The 23,294-nt window shown below is 40.0% G+C and overlaps 1 protein-coding gene across 1 annotated transcript; it reads right to left on the bottom strand.

Annotated features, from left to right (window-relative positions):
• Positions 1-9,136: 9,136 nt before the first annotated feature.
• Positions 9,137-15,953, bottom strand: LOC141441843 (tubulin beta-1 chain-like). Its single transcript, XM_074106730.1, has 2 exons — positions 15,820-15,953; positions 9,137-10,825 (listed from the first exon to the last, which is right to left on the bottom strand). Exons 1-2 carry the CDS (start codon positions 15,874-15,876, stop codon positions 9,536-9,538), a joined length of 1,347 nt encoding a protein of 448 aa, XP_073962831.1. The 5' UTR covers positions 15,877-15,953; the 3' UTR covers positions 9,137-9,535.
• Positions 15,954-23,294: the final 7,341 nt, after the last annotated feature.

The raw sequence follows: 23,294 nt of genomic DNA, 5'->3' as shown, positions 1-23,294 counted from the left end.
CTAGCTACGTAGATGAGCGACCGGGCTAGTGATGGGCAACACTTGGTATATCGATAGAAAGTGTCGCAATGCGACACACCCACACATTATTTGTCTATATATATCACAATGTGCATTATATTATAAAAGTCGCAGTAACTAGTTATTTAACTTACTGCCTGTCAAATAGAGCATCAAAAAAAGGAGGAGGAATTTGTGTGCGAAATTAGATACATTTGAACTTTGCCATTATTAGGGAAGAAAACATCGTGAGGCGTCGTGAACAAATCTGAAAACTCCAGCTATACGGACCTAATGAGCTGAGCTCGTGGGATCTACAGCCCATGCAATGCATGCAATATAAGAGGGGGCAAACGAGCATGCGGGTCACCTGATGGGAAGCAATCACCGCCGCCCATGGACACCTGTCAACACGAGGGGTATCACAGGTGCGTTGCCGGCCCTTTGAGAGACTGATAGGCTCGTTTTTTAAAGATCCCTAAGTTGTACACCTCCGGAAACACTGTCGCATGAAGCTGGTTCCATACTTCAGTCGTGTGTTGAAAAAAGTTTCGCTTAAAGCGGACGGTACTAGATTGCCAATCATCAAGGTGGTGAGGATGAAATGACTGACGCCTGCGCGAAGTACGGTAGTGAAACATAGCTGCAGGCAAAAATCCGAATAATTCATCTGAACACTGCCCATGATATATGCGGTACAAGATGCTGCACGATATATGAGGATCAAACCGGTCAGAAAATCGAATTCAATAAAGGAGTGGGAGTCAATAAGCGAAGACGGTTCCGATATCGGAGCTGGATTTAGTGGATCAGGTTACTTCTTCGTGGTTAGTAAGATGAATAAAAACTAAAAAAAATACAAGAAAAAAACTGGCCACGAGCATCGTAGAACCATGCTCAGTGTATGGTTCCGTAGCTTACGTAGTTACTTAAAAAATGCTTAAAAATTTTGCCAGCAAACGTCCTTTTGTTGAAAATCACAAAAACGACCATTTTAAAACCAGTTTTGGTTGAAAGTATTTATTTAATTTTACCTATGTGTGTCGTAATATTTTTTGAACATGCGGTTAGGAAGATAGGAGAGAAGGGCACAATTTTTGCTACTTTCGGAGCGATTATGTCCGAAAATACCTATTTTTTTTTTCTGCAGCCTAAATGTTTTTAAAAGCGGTTTAAATATGTGCGGTACGTTTTTGAGTGGTACCACCCCCCCCCCCCCTCTATAATACCCAAACTAAGTATAGTAGTCTGCCGCCGCTAAGAAGTCAATCTTGACACCTGTCATCCTGGTACTAATACGTCTTCTTCTCTTTTAAAATATGGCTTTACTGTCCTAATTAATAGGACAATTTCGCCAGTGTCAAAGTAAACTCTCTTTGAGAGGGACGTTGTACGGTGGTTGTTGTTTTTGCAACTTGATAGTAAAATTCCAGAAACCACGTGGACACAACTTGCGCATTAAAAAATGTCAGACACGAGAGAAATATAGAATTTTGTGATCACTGTTCACTTTTAAGGTTAATCGCCGCATAAAACACTATCAAAATTATACTTCAACTAGCCAAAGAAACTGAAATAGCAAAATTAGATATTGTCTACATCCGCCATGTTCGAATGCTACAAATGGAATCCTACTAATACGTCAATGTTTTTGTTTTTTGACGTATTCAGTATGGAAGTGACACGTGTCAGGCAGGATTGACTTCTTAACAACGGACTGGACTACTAAAGTGGCCAACATAAGACACCTATACTCCAAATTTCATCAATTTACCTACGTCCAGTAGTTTTTGAGTAAAATGCCTGCGACATACGGAGGGACCGACGGATGAAACTAGTTTCATTTTGTTTACGGAACCCTGAAAAGTCTATTTCATAATATAAGTAAATCGGTCGTCAGAAAAGAGTTGTTTTTTTTTCACATTTCGGATTTAAATCCACTTCAATTATTTTTCATCTCCATCAGGCCTATTTATACCATCCACTGCAAGGCACAGGCCTCCTCTCAGGAGGGGGCTTGGGCCATAGTTCCTACGCGGGCCTAGTGTTGATTAGGATTCACTCACACACACTATTGAATCTATTCGCATGTGTGTGCAGGTTTCCTCACGATCTTTTTCATCACCGTAAAGCTCATGGTAAACTTTATATGTAGTGCCGCACATAAAATTCAAGAAACTTCGAGGTGCGAACCCACGACCCTCTGCTTGAGAGGCCACTACTACGGTTATTTTCACGGCACACCAACATGACACACAGAGTAATACTAAAATTACACGACAGTTAAAATCCTACCAGATGGACAAATTAATTACTACATTACTTTGTTTGTATTTTTCTGTTGATAATAAAATTTGATAGACCATTCTTTCACGAATATGTCCACATCTTAAGGAATAAATAATTAGTGTAGATGTAAAATTCATTATTAAAGTAATCTAGTTATCGATATCGACTTAAAATAATTGCATCGAGTCTGTCACATCTCTGGCCTGACGAGCGCTCTTCCTATTGGTCGACCCGGTAACGCCATCGCCATTTTCTATCCAATTCAGCCAACTTCAAGCAAGAAACAAATGAAATCGTTTTCTTTATTTTTATTAAATACTTGGTAATTTAATTGATTCGATGAGTTTATAATGAATAAAACGAAAGTATAGGCTGAAAATAGGTATTAGTTTAAGTGTTACGTGTTTATAAAGCTTATGGTTTACAACTTTTTAGGACAGGTGTTTCGCTTATAATGTTGGTGCACTGGAACCGGCTGCCGGCCGGTCAAATAATATAACTATAACTAATGTATGGTAAGTATCTACGTAAGTATGTATGTAGTGTAGTATAGTATAGCATAGTGCAATATTGCAGTATGTATGTTATGTATAAAAATAGGTATAGTATGGGTCTTCTTTTCGGTCGGGTTTGTACCTACACTTATTGGTAGTATTGTTCTCTCAATTTTTTATTTGTTTTTTTACCGCCAATATAAATACACAATTGTATTATTTTAATATACATTTCCGACATTAATACACAATCCGTAGGTAGGTAGGTAGGTACTTACTAATATTATAAATACGAAAGTGTATGTCTATCTGGCTACAAACGTCACGTACGTAATGAACAGAGAAAGACCGCTCCGCTACTCGCTGATATCCAGATTGAGATTGATTTTTGAGAAAATGCGTTTTTTGACTTTAAAATTCCAGGGAGGCCACAAAACCTCTTATAGTTACTTCTTAGGGTTACCATATTTTTCAGGATTTGTTCTGCAGGGCTACTACGAAACTCGAAACTCGAAGTTCGTGTCATGCGCTCCCTCTGACTGACACATACTGGTACGACACGAACTTCGAGTTTCGTAGTAGCCCTACTGAGATCTCAGGATTTTTTTGACCTTTTAATTACAAGCCTTTATAAAACGTAATGTAAGTATGTAGTACGTACCTATTAATCACCATCATCATCAGCCGGAAGAGGTCCATACTACGCACGAATAATAATGAACAAAGACCTCCCCCTTAGAACGCCACAATGAACGACAAGTCGCCACTTGCAACCACCGGTTGCCCGCAACTCTCACGATGTCGTCAGTCCACTTAGTGGAGGCCTAGGGTTAGGGCCTAGTGAGGATAGGAGAGAGGTATGTACCATGTACCTATGTAATACGGACAGGTCAAATGTTGCGAGTTAAAATTTACGAGTACAGAAACGCCGCCAAAAAGACAGCTAAAAAGTAAAAAATAATTATGCACTACCTAGCTGTTGCCCGCGACTTCGTCTGCGAAGAATTCGTTTATCCGTATCCCGCGGGGACTATGCTGATTTCCCGCTAAATTAGCCTAAGTTAATTTAGTATAAGTGCGAAGTAATATTTTTTTTATTTAAGCGTCGTCGGTTTCGGGGACCGCTAAGGTCAATGACGTTTTACTAGTTTATATATCATAGGCTAAAGTTAACAGGAAACTAAAGTACATATATGTACTTATGTTGTATTATTTAAATTATTAACCTTAGCGGTCCTCGACACCGACGACGCTTAGATAAAAAGAATATTACTAGGTAGTTATACTAAATTAACTCAGGCTAATTTTGCGGGATAGCAGCATAGTCCCCGCGGGATACGGATAAACGAATTCTTCTTAGATGAAGTCGCGGGCAACAGCTAGGTAGTGCATAATAATTATTTTTTCTTTTAGTTGTCTTTTTGGTCGGCGTTTTTTTAGGGCGTTTTTTTTATTTTTGCTGGCGTTTTTTGGTGTCTGGGGTTTTATTTAATTTTTAATTTAAGTTTTTTATTTCATGTTTTTTAAACTAATATAAGTATATTTTTTTAAAGTGTACCAGTGTGTTGGATAAGGCTGCAGCATCAGCTCGTGTTGCAACCACTGCATTGTATGTAGAATCAAAAACTGATCAAAAGGAATCAAACACGACATATGTGCTATAATTTTTTCAAGAGTATACTGGTGTGCTGGATATCCTGTCTGCAGCATCAGCTCGTCGTGTTGCAACCACTGCATTGTATGTAGATCAATTACTGATCAAAACGAATCCAAACACGACATGTGCTATTATTTTTTATAGTGTACTAGTGTGCTGGATATCCTGGCTGCAGCATCAGCTCATAGTGTTGCCATCATTGCATTGTATGTAGAATCAAAAACTGATCAAAGGGAATGAAACACGACATATCTGCTATTATTTTATCAAGAGTATACTGGTGTGCTGGATATCCCGGCTGCAGCATCAGCTCGTCGTGTTGCCACCACTGCATTGTATGTAGAATCAAATACTGATCAAAACGAATCCAAACACGATATATCTGCTATAGTTTTTTCAAGAGTGTACCTACTAGTGTTCTGGATATCCTGGCTGCAGCATCAGGCCGAGAATTCCATAATCTTGCATAGTTATATAGCATACATGGATGTTTCAAATTGTAGATACCAAATATGTTTGAAAGTAAAGCAAATACCCATTAAGCGTCTAAGATTCCTACCGCAGCGAACAAAAGAGCTGATGATCTTGAAACGGCTGAACCGATTTTGATAAAACATGTCTAAGATCCATCGCTAGAAAACCAGCTTTCAAATAAAAAAACCGCATTCAAATCGGTCCACCCGTTTAAGAGCTACGGTGCCACAGACAGACACACAGACACACATAGCGGTCAAACTTATAACACCCCTCTTTTTGCGTCGGGGGTTAAAAATATAGTGCATGTCACGAAATGGTCATAAATCAGCAAAAACTGCCGGTCTCGCGAACGACGCTGATCTTCCTTTGGGACCCTCTGGTTATCATACAATTTGGGATACGAAGATAGCAACTAAAGGCTGACTAGAATTATAAAAAACCTCGCCATATTGCGGAAAACCAATAGAACTAATTTCTTGCACTGGTAACACTAAATTCAAATGTCATCTGCCTATTGCTGTCAAAGTATAACGTTGTTTGCGCGTGGTATTAATAAGTAAGTGTTATTTTGTGTTTTTGTGCGTTAAAATGCCGAAGATTATCCATAGCTTTGGAAGGAAACTGATTCACAATCTATAAAAGTATAAATTTGTCATATTAATACGAGAGTGAGAGGGACGGTACGATACGACACGAACTTCGATTTTGGTAGTTGCCCACCGTTACGTAAGTACTGTCAGAGCGGTCGGTCGCATGGTGTCGCGGTATGCCGCATCAGACGGGCGCGCCGCCGCAGTCGATCGTGCGGGCACGCCTCGCCAATCCCATTAAAATAAAAACTCCAGACATACTACAGCGAGTTTTATATTTAGGGTTATCTCTAGGCGGGCTCTGTAGGAAAACCCCTGGCTGCGCTAGCCTCTCGGCCCTGTTTCTCAAAACTTAAACATCTTCAGACTTGCTAGAGCCTGGCCAAGCTAAGTCTGCACAGAATAATATGGTAACACTGCAAATGTAACGCATATTATGTACGTGATTTGACGTTAAAATACAGTGTTGCCAAATTATTCCGTTGAAGACTTAGCTTGGCGAGGCTCTAGACCTTAACAGACCGAAGGGTCTATTCTATCGCGTAACGTTTCTGACGCTCGCGATTGCAATCAAATGACAATTTTCGCATACAAAACCTGTAATTTTATTGTAATCGCGAGTGTCAGAAGAGTTAGACAATACGGCCTCTTGGCAGCGTTGCCAGGTCTTTTTCGAATAAATACCGAACAGTGAGCAAAAAAAAAAACGCTTCCAACGCAATGTCTTTTTCGAATAACACCGAACAGTGAGCAAAAAAAAAACGCACGAAGCGGCAACATCGATTGATTGCGTAAAATCTGACAGTTGAATCGTTTATTAGGAAGAAAAAAATATCAGAATAAAAATACCGAAGTAAGGCTATGTGTGTCAGTTCTGTGTTTCTGTATGTGTGTTTGTGTGTCTGTCTGTGGCACCGTAGCTCTTAAACGGGTGGACCGATTTGAATGCGATTTTTTTTTAAATTATAACCAGTTTTTCTAGCGATTTTTCTTAGACATGTTTTATCAAAAACGGTTCAGCCATTTTTGAGATATTGAACTTTGAACTGACAAAGTCGGGGGTTTTCCAACTTTGTTGGTTTAGGTTATTGTTATATCGAACACCGAACAGAGCTAAAATACCGAACACCTGGCAACACTGCCTCTGGGTGGATCTGGATCGGCATATTGGGGAAGCGTTCTCCCTCTCAGTCCACGTCTTCGCTTACCATCAGGCGTGATTGTGGTCAAACGCTGGCCTGTTTATCCTACTAATATTTTTTAATCCCGTGGGAATATCGGGATAAAAAGTATTGTATGTTTTAATCCAGATTATAAACTAACTTTTGGCCAAATTTAAACCAAATCCGTAAAGCCGTTTCAGCGTGAAGAATTAACAAACATACTCACTCACTCACTCACAAACTTTCACATTTATAATATTAGTAGGATTATACTTACTTTAGTGTTCCGGAAAAATGATAAATACATAATAAGCAAGAACAAGTGTGTAGGTACACAATGTGCACTGTTATTCTGCAAAATACTTACCTACAAATTAAATGCCACATACATATAGAGATTTTTACTAGTAGAGAAACGGGCGAACTCCGGCGAACCCCTGCAGGGCTACTACGAAACTCGAAACTCGTAGTTTGTGTCGTGCGGTCCCTCTCGCTCTCGTATTAAATAGTATAAGTATCAGAGCCCTTAGTGTAATTTTTCGGTTACAAAATACGTCACGATCGCGTTCGCGTTAAAATCTCAATTTATATGGAAACACGAAGAGCGCCTCTAGCGGAACGTTTGCGATGTTCGTGTTGCCATACAAATTGAGATTTTAACGCGTACGCGATCGTGACGTATTTTGTAACCGTTTTCGCTGGTTTACACTAAGGGCACAGAGGACCGCACGACACGAACTTCGAGTTTCGTAGTAGCCCTGCAGCACCGGCTGCACCACATATTTTAAATTCACTCACAATTTTAAAAGGAACGAAATACATTACCAGCTAACGGATATTTAAAAAGGAAAAACAATAAATGACAACTTAATTGAAACGAATGCATTCGAATTTCGAATGCGATATTCTAAATTTAAATTCTTAAAATATCGCAATAATGTAGCACAGCATTAATAAAGTTTCATTTGCCGTAGGGTTGTCTCAAGCTCAGTATTACGAAGTTTTTTTATTATTTTGTTAATTGGGCTTACATACAAATCGCAGCATTACGCAGCCAATTTTGAATTACATAATGACTACAATATAGATGAATGACAAACAAATCTTTAAAATAGGTTCATCAACAATTTTACTCCAATGAGGGCTATCGTTTTTTGTCTCACTAGATGGCGCACTGTTGCGTGAGGTTTTTAAGTATGGCTTTCAAAGTCTGTTATTACGGGCATGAAAACAAAGTTTTGATTAAAATCATATTTAATACACCGTAAAACCGTACCATAAAAATATCGAGCATGCCACAGTGTTGCATAGTCCCCGTTTTGTTCGGAAAAAAGGACAAAGGTTTCCGAAAGCAAACTGTCTCAAAACACAGACATTCATTGCCCGGAACGCATATTTTCCATAATTAATTTCAGATATGCAAAATATTCACAAAATTATTCTAATTATAAAAAACCCGCGTAGCTCACCCAAAAACTATGAGATTTGACATTTCGGAGACCTCACGCTACACTAGCGCCTCTAGTGGCGAATTCATTCGCGATAGCCTTCATTACAGTTCGCAGTAACAAGATTTTTTCTGCTTATTCAGAGTTATTTTGCACAAACTTCTAATTTATTGCGGTTTAAAAATAAATAGTGCAACCGGTCAGCCATTAAAAGTGACACAGCATGCTGATTCACTGCCGACATAAGGTATTGTGCTGACATATTTATTTTAATGTGGTTTCCTTTTAAATGAAAACTGCAGGCACTGCAAGCCACAGCTGTCCTTTGTTTACTTAAACTTATCAAACGAGGTGACCTAATTATCTTAGAATGTCGTCTACGAGGAATAAAGCCATTTCAATGAAGCGTCCTGTCATCAATTCGTTTGCACAGTACAACCAACTGAGATGACATAAGGCAGGCTGTTTACTGACGACTTCTGACATCATGGCGTTATCAGAGGAAAACTGTAGCACCAGCTTAAAAGACCCCTCAGGCTTCTAAATAATTGGTTAAACATTCGGTACATTGAGGTCACGCGCGCTGCTCTGAGGTCTATCTTAAATGGATATGGCATATAAGTGCATTTCTAAATATAGAGTCAAGGTGAGTGATGTCATACGGATTGAGAACAGATCAGACTAACTGGACAGTAATTATTTTACGAAAATGTGTAGGTAAAGTTTGTTCAATGTTACAATAAACATTTAACGTGTAGGCGGTTTTTTTGGAGTACTTTAATTTTGTTTACTTCCTTGAAACGGCCATGACATAGGTACTCTCAAGATACGAGTTGTCAAGTAGATAAAAGGGAGGTAATAAATTAAGATGATTTAGCCTGTGGTCGGAGATACTGCTCGTCTTGTTTATGTCAAGGATTACGTATGACTGGACTAACCAGTTAGCTCGTTGTAGCTATATTATTCATTATTCAATCAAGTATCACAGGTATCTATGATCTTCAAGAAAACTCAGACGAATAAATAAAAATCTTTATTATATACATTAAATTAATGGTCAAAACAAATTTTATCATAAAACTTCGGTTATTGAAGCTCATCACATTTCACATTTGGACCACGTATATGACGTGAACAAACTTTTAATACATAAAGAGTGTCTAACGGATCAGCCTTTACTGGTTTCAGATCTCACTCGCAACGACGCTGTTGGAGTCAGGGAATGTATTGAATCAATACAAACGAACGCAAACATTCACGCATGTCATGACCGGGGTTTGTTAACACGTGCATTCTGTTAAAAGTTAGAAAGCAGGCATTTTCAGTATACGTATAGGAATCATTAATGTTACACAAAAAGTAACGCGAGCTAGGATGGCATGTACTTCGTCGCCTTGGCAGCGAGTGGGGTTGGCGTCTAGTGGTGGTCCTCGATCTCCTGCTCCTGCTCCTCGTCGAACTCTGCGTCCTCGTCGGCGGTGGCCTCCTGGTACTGCTGGTACTCGGACACCAGGTCGTTCATGTTGCTCTCGGCCTCCGTGAACTCCATCTCGTCCATGCCCTCGCCGGTGTACCAATGCAAGAAGGCCTTGCGCCTGAACATGGCCGTGAACTGCTCCGAGATGCGCTTGAACAGCTCCTGGATCGCGGTCGAGTTGCCGATGAAAGTGGCGGCCATCTTGAGCCCGCGCGGCGGGATGTCGCACACGGCGGTCTTCACGTTGTTCGGGATCCATTCCACGAAGTACGACGAGTTCTTGTTCTGGATGTTGAGCATCTGCTCGTCGACCTCCTTCATGGACATGCGGCCGCGGAAGATGGCGGCGACGGTGAGGTAGCGGCCGTGGCGCGGGTCGCACGCCGCCATCATGTTCTTGGCGTCGAACATCTGCTGCGTCAGCTCGGGCACGGTCAAAGCACGGTATTGTCTGCTTCCACGAGATGTAAGGGGTGCGAAACCGGGCATGAAGAAGTGGAGACGAGGGAAGGGGACCATGTTGACGGCTAATTTTCTGAGATCAGCGTTCAGTTGACCAGGGAATCTGAGACAAGTTGTGACACCGGACATTGTGAGGGACACCAAGTGGTTGAGATCACCGTACGTGGGTGTGGACAGTTTGAGCGTGCGGAAGCAGATGTCGTAGAGAGCCTCGTTGTCGATGCAGTAGGTTTCGTCTGTGTTTTCTACGAGCTGGTGAACTGAGAGAGTCGCGTTGTAGGGCTCCACAACGGTGTCTGACACTTTGGGTGAGGGGACTACGGAGTATGTGTTCATGATTCTGTCCGGGTACTCTTCACGAATTTTGGAGATGAGGAGTGTTCCCATACCGGACCCGGTGCCGCCACCAAGGGAGTGTGTGAGCTGGAAGCCCTGAAGGCAATCACAAGATTCTGATTCTTTTCGGACTACGTCAAGAACGGAGTCGACCAGCTCGGCGCCCTCAGTGTAATGACCCTTGGCCCAGTTGTTGCCGGCGCCGGACTGTCCGAACACGAAGTTGTCGGGGCGGAAGATCTGTCCGAAGGGTCCGGAGCGCACCGAATCCATGGTGCCGGGCTCCAGGTCGACAAGGATGGCGCGGGGCACATATTTGTTGCCGGAAGCCTCGTTGTAGTACACATTGATACGTTCCAGCTGAAGATCTGAGTCGCCATGGTAGGCGCCGGTGGGGTCGATGCCGTGCTCGTCAGAGATGATCTCCCAGAACTGTGAAAGAAAGAGAACATCCGTTAGTTCCGGAAATAGGGCGCAGCACGGAATGCAGTCAATTAAAATGCCTTCACGAAAGCTCTGCATCGGCCATCGTAAGTGCGTCTCGGTTCATTGCGACTTTCGAACCGGTTGCGTGCCGAGTAAAGCGATATCTCTCGAGAGTTGTAAGTACTCGCGAGTTCCATTATTGTGGATCCATTCAAATTGAAAGTGGAAGTGAGACAATGGTGATCTCAGTGGCTGTCAACTGCAATAAAGCTCAATGAACCATCGCGTAAATGCCAGACAGGATACATCTTTAATGACGTTCTGTACAGTTGAGCGGATTACGCAAGACAATGGGCTGAGTTATGGCGCGCGCTGCCGGCGGCGCCGGGCGACGCCCACGGCTCCTCCGAATACGGCTTATCTCACCATATAAGTAGAGAATGTCTTGCCTGCTTTAAGACTCATTAGCATTCGAATGTTACTAGTTTTCGATTCTCCTTTAAGTCCCTGGCCTGATTGCAGTTCTGAGATCACCATATGGTCGCAATTTTGTTTCTAGAGAAACCGTAACGCAACCTGTTTCATGATCATGAATATCTACTTGCCTAGTCTTCATTTGCATGCTCAAAATAAAATATACAAAAACGAAAACTGCATATATTAATTTTAACAAAAAATCTACTGAAATGACAAGTGAAAAGAGCCATGTGTGAGTGTGACGCACAGTAATTTCATAATACGGCTTGTTTTGCTCAGACTTACGTAATGGTCTAGCTAAATATTGTAGAAATCCTTGACAAAGACAAAAGATCTAGTATTTCGAAGAACATAGCAACTGTTCGAAGAGCATTAACATTCATCGAGTCGAGCGAGAGCGACAATCGACGACGATATGATGTCATCCTGCAGTAGGTGTATGCCTGAGGCGAGTGAGACTCGGCTGACAATGCCATATAAGGCGAAATGACTAACGCGGAGGCCGACTTTTTGGTTCAGGGCTTTAATTAATTGAATAAATAACATTCAAATCTCCGTGTGGCTTCTGTTTATATTCAGATACAAGTATATTTATAAACACTTTTAGACAGTTATAAGTAATGGACTTTTAGAGATAAAATATTAAATCGTAATTCCGTCGTCTGAAACTTTAGTAATTTGATTACGCACGGCGCAGCGGGACATGTAAAAATATCGACTTTCAAAACTTCATGACTGATGATTTTTAATAACAACAAAAAGTGAAAGGCGATCTGGTGTTCGGTGCGAAAGGCTGCTTTCTTAGTCGTAACTAGATAAGAGAAGGTCCGATGAAAGTGGCATGTGAACGGCGCAGTGCGCCACTTGCGAGGGAAACCGCGGTTCTTACTAGCCAGCACAATAGGTGTTTTGTGCCCCACCTGAGCCACAATGGAGTTTCGCCGCAACCGCTAAATATGAATAAAACTGAATAATTCATGGCCTAATTGAATACAGGTCGGGGATCTCTTAACGGCTCTCGAGACAAAAATACAAGCTTTGTAAGTGCATTCGGAGTGTACTCCGCGCCATGGCGGTCGATGGGAGCTATTTATATGCGCTGGTCATCGGCCGCGAGTTCAACGCCCTCCATCTAGCCTTAAGTTCCGCCAAATCTGGAATCCCGATAAGCTATCACTCCCGGCCTTCTACTATCAGTAACTAACTGTCTTTAAATTACCGTGAATATAGCGCTACAAGCGATTTACATACCCTAATTCATCACTTTTAAACATCGTGGTCAGCAGAGTAGAAAACCTGAATCATCATGGTATTTCATCGTCATTGTTTCGGTCCACAATCATGCCCTCAAATTGCCCGTGACCCCACACCCAGACGAACCTTTGTTCATTATATTAAAATCGCGAATATGTAGAGCTGCGATTCATAGTAACAAAGCGGTATATTTTTTTCTGCGCAAATTTACAATGAAAATGGTCCGTCAATAATAAACTCGTCACGAAACAATTCATACACCATCTGACGTATGTAATATTCAACTTAGCGGGTCTCATAATACGATAGACATTACAAAGTGTGAAACATTGGAACAAACGACTTTATGCCCCTTGGAGCAGAATTAACTTGCAGCCCCATTTCGGATCATGACTAAAATCTCTTTGTAAGCGACGACACAATACTTCATTCATCTGCCGTCTCCGTCTTCATTGAAACAAGAAACTACCTGGTCCCACTGGTCTAAATGGCCTTATAATATGCGGGTAAAAAAGCAAAGTGTAACGGCTTTAGCATTGAGACTAATCTTAAACTCATGTTTCATATGCATTACGTGAACTCTAAACGTATGTGTTGACACAGCTTGTATGTGCTAAACGAATGCAATGGCCGTGTCTTTCTACGAAGAGATTCCAAGGCGCCTCGTGATCAGTGATTCACGATTTGACTGACAAATGATCACATAGGCTGGCAATAATATTATTTCTACACATTTGATTTGATGCCCTTTCTGTACATTTAGTGGAAAATAGTTGCATGCCACGGCTATTCTTAGGGTTATTCTTATTATAATGCCATAGTAATCCTTGTCTATCATTTTATCCTTTATTTCTACACATTTGATTTGATGCCCTTTCTGTACATTTAGCGGAAGATAGTTGCATGCCACGGCTATTCTTAGGGTTATTCTTATTATAATGCCATAGTAATCCTTGTCTATCATTTTATCCTTTATTTCTACACATTTGATTTGATGCCCTTTCTGTACATTTAGCGGAAGATAGTTGCATGCCACGGCTATTCTTAGGGTTATTCTTATTATAATGCCATAGTAATCCTTGTCTATCATTTTATCCTTTACCTCTACGCTTCAACCGCCGAATTGATTTACGTAGATAAAATTTGATGCGGAGATAATTTGAAATTCTAGTAGGATATAAGAATAGTAATAGGTATAAGTGAATACTTATAAGACGGAGTCGCGGGCAACATCTAGTTTAGAATAAAGCCCGATAACTCCCATCCCATAAATCCCATCAATTGACAGCGTAGGTAAACATTTTTTTCATGTTCCGCTGTGCAGAATCCGTTGCTTGTGATAAGGGGACTGGCAAACGCTGAGTGTATCGAGAACTACCAAAAGCTCGCCCGCTACCTCTTTTGCCAAGAATTTGTTTATAGTTACCAAAATCGGTTCAGCAGTTTAAGCGTGAAGAGGAAATAGACAGAGCTACCGCATTTATAATAGTTATAGTTTATATATCGTAAGTTCGAATACTTTGAGGCAGCAGAACGTACTACCTTATAAAAAATGAAACAAAAGAGTCGAACGAAACAACGGTTCAATTAAGGCCAATAAATTGGAATCTATCTTACGTACCGTAATAATTCCACGGATCAGAAACTGAACGCGAAGTGAGGCGGACATTCAATCCCACACTAAGTTATTGATTGACCCGTTACTTCGCTATTCTATGGAAATACATTAACTATGTTATTTAAAGTTCTCTGTAAGTTTATTCGTTATTCAGTTATTCCAACTTATCAGTAATACGCATACTTAAACAGTTATGTTTAATCTCAATTCTAAGTCGCTGCTTCCGTGCTTGGAAGTAATTTTGATTGGCCCATTTAACCGTTCATCATCAAACCAACTGAATCTTGAAATATAATTAAATCTCTGGCAACTTCTGGATAGGTATGATATTTATTATTTACAGCGGATTAGAATAAACTGAGCTTTCCTCTTGTATCCGTAAAGTGCGCCAAAATTCTAACCGATTTATTCAAATATAATCGAAATGTTGATCGAGAAAATCGTTAATTAGTAGATCGATATCAAAGCAGCCAATAGCGCCGGTGTAAGCAAATCGCATGGTTTCTGCACCGGATTTCACCGTCTGCTAGGAAAGTTGTTAATTATGTGCAATTGAGACTGTTAACACTTCGTTGCAATGTCCGCGACCTATTTATGTTACGAGAAGGCTCAAAACAAAATGTGTACATAATCTATTCATGCTGAAATGATGATCTTACATCACACATAACCACAGAAAAGAACACTATTCCAAAACCCACCTAATACATAAGAAGTTACAGGATATAATTTACTGGGAAAATGACCAACAAAAACGAATAAACAGGAAAACAAAGGGCAAAACTATGTCATTGTCGTTGGCTAAATTGTACTATTTTAGCAAAATAGCGTTTCGACTCATTTGCATCTCATTTTTTTAACTATCAGTGCTTTGAAGAAACAATGGGTGCGCGTAAAAAACATCATAAATAGAAACTGTGCATAGTAATTATCTTCCACTAGTTCCCATATTTAGTAAAATAAGACAAAAATTGTTATGAATAATTTATTCAGTGTAAAAAATATGGGCCCGTACATTCTAGAAGCTTTATCAACCGAACCCCAAACTGGTTTACCTTCGTAACATTATTATGTCATTAAAACGATATGCTTCCCGTATCAGGCTATATATTTTTAATTCTCTTACTACACCGATAAGAACACGTCAACTGTTGAGTCACGGCTGGTTTTAGAACATGAGATTTACAAACGAAAAATGTTTGGACTTAATACATTAGTCACTTAACTTCGAAGAACTACTGAATGAATAACACACATAAATTATGTTTCTACAGCTGTTTTCGGCATTACAAATTTTACGCTTCTGTTAAAGATTTTATCGAAAATTAGAGCATGCGCGGTGGGGGGTGCGACAACCCTAGCCCGCTCATGCGCAAAGTTCAAAATTCGAACGGTTTGAAATCGTGAACGAAACTATGCAAGAGTTCCCACACTTTTTCCACAAAAAGCTCCTTTTCGCTTTTGCATGACAAAACTTTTGTTACCAAGAGCAGTGAATGTTAATTGTGAGTAAAATGTAAATGCATATCTGAATTCCGACGCGACCGTTACGACCGTTACACTACGAACGTAGATAAGTAAATCAAAGTTGAAATTAAAATAATCGTAATGTAAACATGAATTATTAATATAATAATTATTAGTTTATTACCTTAGCTCCAATCTGGTTGCCGCATTGGCCGGCCTGGAGATGCACGATTTCCCTCATATTTAATGTTTTAAAACGGATTTAACTAACACTATACGCGACTCTCGCACAACACTGCTCGGAGATTTGATCGGCGTAGCGGCTCAGTGGGGTTTTTTGAGGCCAGCTTCGCCTCCGCGCTGCGTCTGAACCGCGCGCTGTGATTGGCTGCCGGCGGCCATATTGGCATATGACCCTGCGGCTAACTTCGCGCCATTTCATTTGGCAGCTGTAGAGTTGATTTGATGCTGCAAAGGGGAGATTGCTCTTCTATATAAGGCTATGATATAATATCGATGTGACGATTTTTTTAGCTCTTTTTATTAAATGAGCGCTTTGTTTTGTTTGAATGTGACATTGGTTTTATATTATAGTTTGGTTCCTTTTGACATTGAGTCGGAATGGGTGTGATCATGCGTGTATTTTTAGTCGCCAAGCGGGACTTTGGGCCATTTATTCTATTCAGTTAAACGACGTGCGAAGTCACCCCCCGACGCGGGGGAGTCATGGATCATGGACAGAATATTTTACTGACTAACCTACATAAATACGAGGCCATTACTGAATTATATAGAATCTACATTGTAGATCTTATCGAAAAATAAATAGGGTGTTCTCGATTTTTGATATCGGTTGTAAGTAGGTGATTTTGACATTTATATAATGCGTCTTGCCTTCATTCATTTACTTAAGCATTCGAATTCATAAATATAGGTAAGTACTTGTACTTATAAGTTTTAAATTACATTCTATTATTCCATCGTTTGTGTGTGCGTGTGTGCGTGTGTGCGTGTGTGTGTGTTTGTGTGTGTGTGTGTGTGTGTGTGTGTGTGTGTGTGTGTGTGTGTGTGTGTGTGTGTGTGTGTGTGTGTGTGTGTGTGTGTGTGTGTGTGCGTGTGTGTGCGTGTGTGTGTGTTTGGCTCGGCAGCAAAGTTGTTGAGCATCTCGTGCCATTGAAACCCTCGGCTACGCTTAGGATTCTCCTTCGTTGCCTCGGGTTTCAATATAAGCACTCGTGTCAAACAGTAACTTTCCACCCTTGCATAACAATAACTATTATTTTGTTTGCTCTTATCATCCCGATGGCCGTGATATAGGTTGATTCATATGTTGTCGAAGTAATCAAAACATGATATACCTGTATAGCTACACCTGCGTAAGTATGTACATATATTTTGCCTTGATATACATAATAATAATGTATAGGTATATCAGTGGTGTAGCGTCAGATATTTCCGTGGTAAAGCCGAAGCAAAGATCGCTTAGGTACATTTTTTATAAATAAAATACCTACTGAATGTCCTGTTGTCCTATTTTGTAAATATTGGGCAAGCCGGTGGGAATAGGGCTCTATCTCTATCTGTTTTCAACCTATTATCTACTTCAGAAACTTCGGATGAACTTTCAGACAGTGAAAGATTAAACGACAGTTCAACGTAGAATAAATAACGCTGCAAGTACAGTCACCTGCATTAATATCTGCCACTCACAGCGGAGCTTGCAAAAATATCTGACACGTCCTTCCGGCCCTAGAAATAGAGTCGTATCAGATATTTGTGCACGCTGTGTTGTGTCAGATATTGTGTTGGTGACTGTACCTAATACAATACAACACAGGAATATTAAAGGTTAGATTGAAAAAAATATCTACTTAATTTGTTTTTACTAATAAGCACGCTTAAATAAAAAGTAATTAATTGCGGTCCCAAGGGGTAATGCGGCCGGCATCATGGGAACTCTGCCACAGGCAGATCTTTTAGACGGGGTGATCTTTTTATAATTTTAATTTTTATAGTAAAATATAGATATATTTAGTTAAGGTTTCTTAGGTAAGTTTTCTTTGTCTTTTTCTTATTATTATTATTTAATTTAATTTAATCTATATTCAATAAACACACTCACATAACACTACAGCAATTGTTGTAGCCTAAATTGAATAAACAATAATAAACATGTAACACGTTTAATAAATCGTTTGAGTTTGAAGATATTTTAGGATAAACTCAGACAGAAGTAAGAAAGTTTAGACAAGAAAAGGGGGACGATAACTAGAAGAAACCACGTTCCAAAAACTGTCACCACGTGCGAATCGTGCTAAAAGATGGTTGACCTTGTCAATCAGGTATTATGGTTATGGCGCTAACCAAGTGTTGACTAATTTTAAATAATAATGACGACCAACAACATGGCGAATTTTTTTTTTTTTTACAATACAATACAATACAATAACTCTTTATTGCACACCAATACAGTAAACAGTACAGAGAAAACAAGTATATACATAGAGATTTTCTAAGGTAAGCAATAGGCGGCCTTATCGCTTCAGAGCGATCTCTTCCAGGCAACCTTTACAATGGACAGAAATAAGGAATACATTTTAGCAGGTGGTGCAATTTACAGTAGATCAGAGCTGTATCAAGAATACATAAAACTAACACATACAATACACATACACAACAAATCTAAACAGATAGATAGGTAGACTATATAATATAGGATAGGTTTTACTTCTGACTCGTTGCCAAGATAAATTAGAGCAATTCAATCTGATGTTCAAGGCTTGGTAAAACAGTGGTTTGACCTATGGCAACTCAAGCATTGGATCGTACCATGATTTTTTCAGAATTCACGTGCAAAATTACATTTTAAATTCACCATGAGCTTTAGGGTGAAGTAAATCAGCAGTTCAGCACACACCCGCGGAGAAATTCAGTGAAGTTCTCAATCTGCAATGGGCCCGCGTGGGAGCTACGGCTCAAGCCCTCTCATCTGAGAGGAGGCCTGTGCCCCGCATTGAGACGTAAGTAACGTAAATAGGCCGAGATGAAATGAATCTGCTGTTCCCTGTAGCTACTTTACCCAACTCTACCATATCGTCTACGTATCCATGTTCTTAGGCTATTAATTAAGTTCGGAGGAAAATGTTTTATGTTAATGACAAAGTATGTCAAGGGAACATTAATATACGCAGAAACGGCTTGCGGTTTGTCCATATTGGTGAAGTACGAGCTAAATACCTACAGCTTAAGTTTTATTCAGAATTGTTCTACATTTTGAACAAACATGTCGAGAGAACAATAATTATCGTTCGAACTTGGTTACTTTTCCCTACCATTGACAAAAATATGGAACCGCTTCCTGGGACAGCATTCCCAGGACGGTATTTAGGGGTCTTTGAAAAATCAACCTATGAGTCTCTAACTAACTAACTCTAACCTATCAGGGCAAGAAAAAGCAGTGATTATTGTTTTACTGATAAAAAAATAAATGAAGTTGTTTTGAGGGAGATATTTTTTACGTTGTTGGGAGGCGGGAAAATTTGGCAACCTTAAACACTACATCGTGATTTATTGAATCAGACGTTACTTTGCGGAGATCCATGTACTTAAGTACTAAAACAAAGTCGCGGGTGAGCAAAGCAAAGTATTTACATATGTGACACTCGGTAACTAGAACCCTGTTGCAGTCAGTATTTGCCGCACTTATCAAAAAAAAAACCGGCCAAGAGCGTGTCCGACACGCCCGAAATAGGGTTCCGTAGCCATTACGAAAAAATTAAGTAATATTTTTCCAAGGATTTCGTATTTTGTACGGAATATTCCAAGTTTAGGTATATTTTATACCTTAGGCTGCTATTTACCTACTCTTAAATTACTAATAATTCTCAAGAAAACTTAACCGTTATAGTTTTCCTTGTAAGTTTGATATAGGTAAGTACTTACTACCATCCTGATTTTTTTCAAATTTTTTCATCCACCGGTTTAAATTTTAGAAGGGGGGGGGACGCTCGATTTTATTCAAAATTTGCACTTTAAAGTTGAATATTTTGCAAACAAATCACTGAATCGAAAAATCGTTTTAGCAACCCCCTAATGATTTTAAAAAAACACCTATCCAACGATACCCCACATTATAAAGTTCGATAAGAAAAAAAACACCCCCACTTTACGTCTATAAGAGGTACTCTCAAAATAAATTTATTTGAATTTTTTATTGTACTATTTTGTCGGCAAAATTACAGCTTTCTAGCATTGATAGTCCCTGAGCAAAGCCGCGCGGACGGACAGACAGACAGACTTGGCGAAACTATAAGGGTTCCATATAAGGGTTAAATATTTAATAAAATTCTAGATTCTTTTAAAGAACTGAATTTGGCGCAATTTAAAAAAAAAATGTCATTGTTACTCCTAAATAAATGTTATTATAGTGTCAATGAATTTTTAAGTGATGACAATTTATAATTATTAATATTGTTTTAATGTTATGACTTTGAATTTTGATGGACTGTTTTTAATTTAATTTAATTTATTTTTATAGTGTTTTGATTATTATTATTTTTTATGACATATTTATATTGTTTTTTTTTTTAATGTTTTTTTTCTTTCTCTTCGACTGATATATGTATGCAATTATAAAAGAAAAAAAAAAACTGAAATTTTGTACGCCATGTGGCAAAACATACAGGGTTCTATATTTTTTTATTTTATCATCTCTACATCTGTACCTATGTTTGACAAATAAACTATTCTTATTCTTATTCTTATTCTTATTCCGTTTTTGTCATTTTGGCTACGGAACCCTAAAAATCGTCATAAAGGCAGCAGAGCTCCCTGCGACAGGGTTCAGTCATGCATGTGTGGTGTGCATGGGTCATATAGGATAGGCAGTGCTAGTGTTCTAGTGCTAGTGCTAGCTTGCACGCGCCGCCAGTAAAATTTTCAGGAAGTCTGTAATTCACCTCCAGCGTACCGTGCTGCAGTTATCTAAGGATCCTCGGGCAATCGGCGCTCGCGCAACTATCCAATTGACCCACATCCAAGGGCGCCAACAATTACTATAGGTACGCGCGTTGTTGTGTACGTGGGTTCCGTGTGGGACGAAATGTAGTTCCTATACGCGTTTATACGCTTTCCAGATAAGATTAAGCATGTTGACACCAGGATGCTACTACGAAATTCGAAAATCGAAGTTCGTATCGTACTGTACCTCTCACTCTCGCACATTAAATATTAATATAAATAGATAAATAGTAGGTATAAGGGCTATGCCGGCTCTTCTCCTCTTCAGTAGACAGGGAGTTGGTAACTAGCTTAAAAAATCATATCAAACTGGGAAGCGGAGCGAGGAACAGGAGCAGGGAAGTGGAGGGGGGGGGGGGGGCGAGAAATGAGCGCGAGTGAGGAAGCAGCAGGGCTACTACGAAACTCGAAGTTCGTATTCGTACCGCCCCTCTCGCTCTCGTATTAAATAATATAAGTGTCAGAGGGACCGCACGACACGAACTTCGAGTTTCGAGTTTCGTCCTCTCACCCCCTTCGTCCTGCAGGGTGAAGAAACGAGCGCAAGCGGGGAAGCTCTGCTAATGGAAAAACGGTTCGCAACTCCGCTCTGCATTACTTTCTCGCTCCCCTCCGCTATCTAACTCCGCACAGCTCCGCTCCTATAGGTAGAATAGACGACACAGTCCGCAAGTCCGCTCCACTACCCCTCGCTCTACTCCGCTGCCTTGCCCCGCTTCAGTGGACAGACAGCATGATAAAGCGAGATTGTCTACACCGCTTCCGCGCCTTTCAAAAGGCATTTTGCACTGGATAATGGAAAATAGCGCCCCTTGCCATCTGGCGCCCAGAGCGACCGGTCCTTTTGCTCTACCCAAGGCTGGCGCCTGGCGCTGATACAACCTCTTACCCTAATCGCATATACCTTTTCCGTTCCATCGTGGGTTAAAAAGTTAATATTTTCAATGCCGGAGACTTGAGCTGAGTTAACATTGGTTATAGTCATCATCATCATCAGCCGGAAGACGTCCACTGCTGAACAAATTCCCCCTTAGAACGACAACTCGCCACTTGCACCCGCAACTCTCACGATGTCGTCAGTCCACCTAGTGGGAGGTCTACAACACTTCGTCTTCCTTTGTGGTCGTCACTCGAGGATTTTTCCCCCCAACTGTTAACTGTCCTTCGAGCGATTTAGCCCGCACATTGCCACTTCAAGTTGCATATCTTTCCAGCTATGTCGGTGACTTTAGTTTGGTTATAGTAACTAACTGCAACTCGCGCTTTCATTGGTTTTGAGACTTTGGCATGCACGGATACGTTGGTATCTGAATATCGAAAATTGAAATATTAATAGTTAAAATGTCGACGGTCAAAATATCTAACCTAACCTACTTTCAATATTTTGACCGTCGACTTTTTAACATTAGATATAATAATAATAATTTTCGATATTCAGATACGTCCCCGGCATGCACTCGTGCCTGTCTATTGTTATCTGGAATAAAACGTAATAGAGGTTAGAATGGCTTGGTAAATAAAATAGACGATGCGCGATAGAGTAAGTGACATTAAGTGGTTGTCTGTCTCAATTTACGCGGCTGTACTTGTTTGTTGTGGGTTTGACATTGACAGCTAGGGCGGGAAGGGATATGTCATGGTTATTTATAAAAGTATGAAGCTCCTGCGGGACCAATTCGCAAGTATAGCATGTATTTTATATTTTTTCGTAGGTACTAAAGTAGGTATCTTGGCGGCCGAGTTTTGCTCGGGCTATAACTCGTTGATCACGATAGCCATGTGATAAGACCAAGCTAGATCAATATCTCGATCCCGGACTCTCCCACAAAGCAATTTCATCGATATGGTTATAGCAGTATCCGAGATTCCAGAAGTAAACAAAGAATCCTAGGTTAGGATTGACAGTTCCATTTTTGATTTGCTCCTGGGTTGTTTGACTCGGGGTTAATATTAATTAAATAAATAAAGAAAATTTCATCATCCCAGCCTATATACGTCCTACTGCTGGGCACAGGCCTCCTCTCAGAACAAGAGGGCAAAGAAAATTTATTCTGGTCTAATAAAACAATAGACTGTATCGATTTCTGGATTTTAATGAAAATATTTATATCGTATTGTCTTACTCATTACTGTACAAACTTACAAATATTATAAAGAGGAAAGATTTGTATTTTTGTTTATATGGATGTTTGTTACTAATAAACTCAAAAAGTACTGGACCGATTTCAAAAATTCTTTAACCATTAGATATATTACTTACCTACTTATCCCTGCCTGAGTAACATGGGCTTAGGCTATATTTATTACTAGTATTTTATAACTTAAACCTCTATTGTGTAGAAAAAGACAAATAGACAGAAGAACAATGAAGTGATCCTGCTTACATAAACATTCCATTTTTGAATTTCTTGTTTATTTTTTACAAAATGGCGCTTGCTCGTTACACGCAACCTCCCGATCGATCTCAAAGACTGCCAAAGTGCTACGCTCCTGCGACCCGATCGTATCGGCCATTACTCTAATGGCCACTTTCTGGCGTAGGTAATGGTTAATGGCGCTCCCGTTGCGCAATATTTAGCTGCTAGCCGCCGTGGCTTCAAAACAAAAAAAAAACCATTAGATCTGGAAGTCGAAAGGAAA

The sequence above is a fragment of the Choristoneura fumiferana genome, chromosome 24 (genome assembly GCF_025370935.1).
Source record: "Choristoneura fumiferana chromosome 24, NRCan_CFum_1, whole genome shotgun sequence".
Taxonomy (NCBI): Eukaryota; Metazoa; Arthropoda; class Insecta; order Lepidoptera; family Tortricidae; genus Choristoneura; species Choristoneura fumiferana.
The sequence above is the reverse complement of the archived record's forward strand: the minus strand, read 5'-3'. Positions and strand labels throughout refer to the sequence as shown.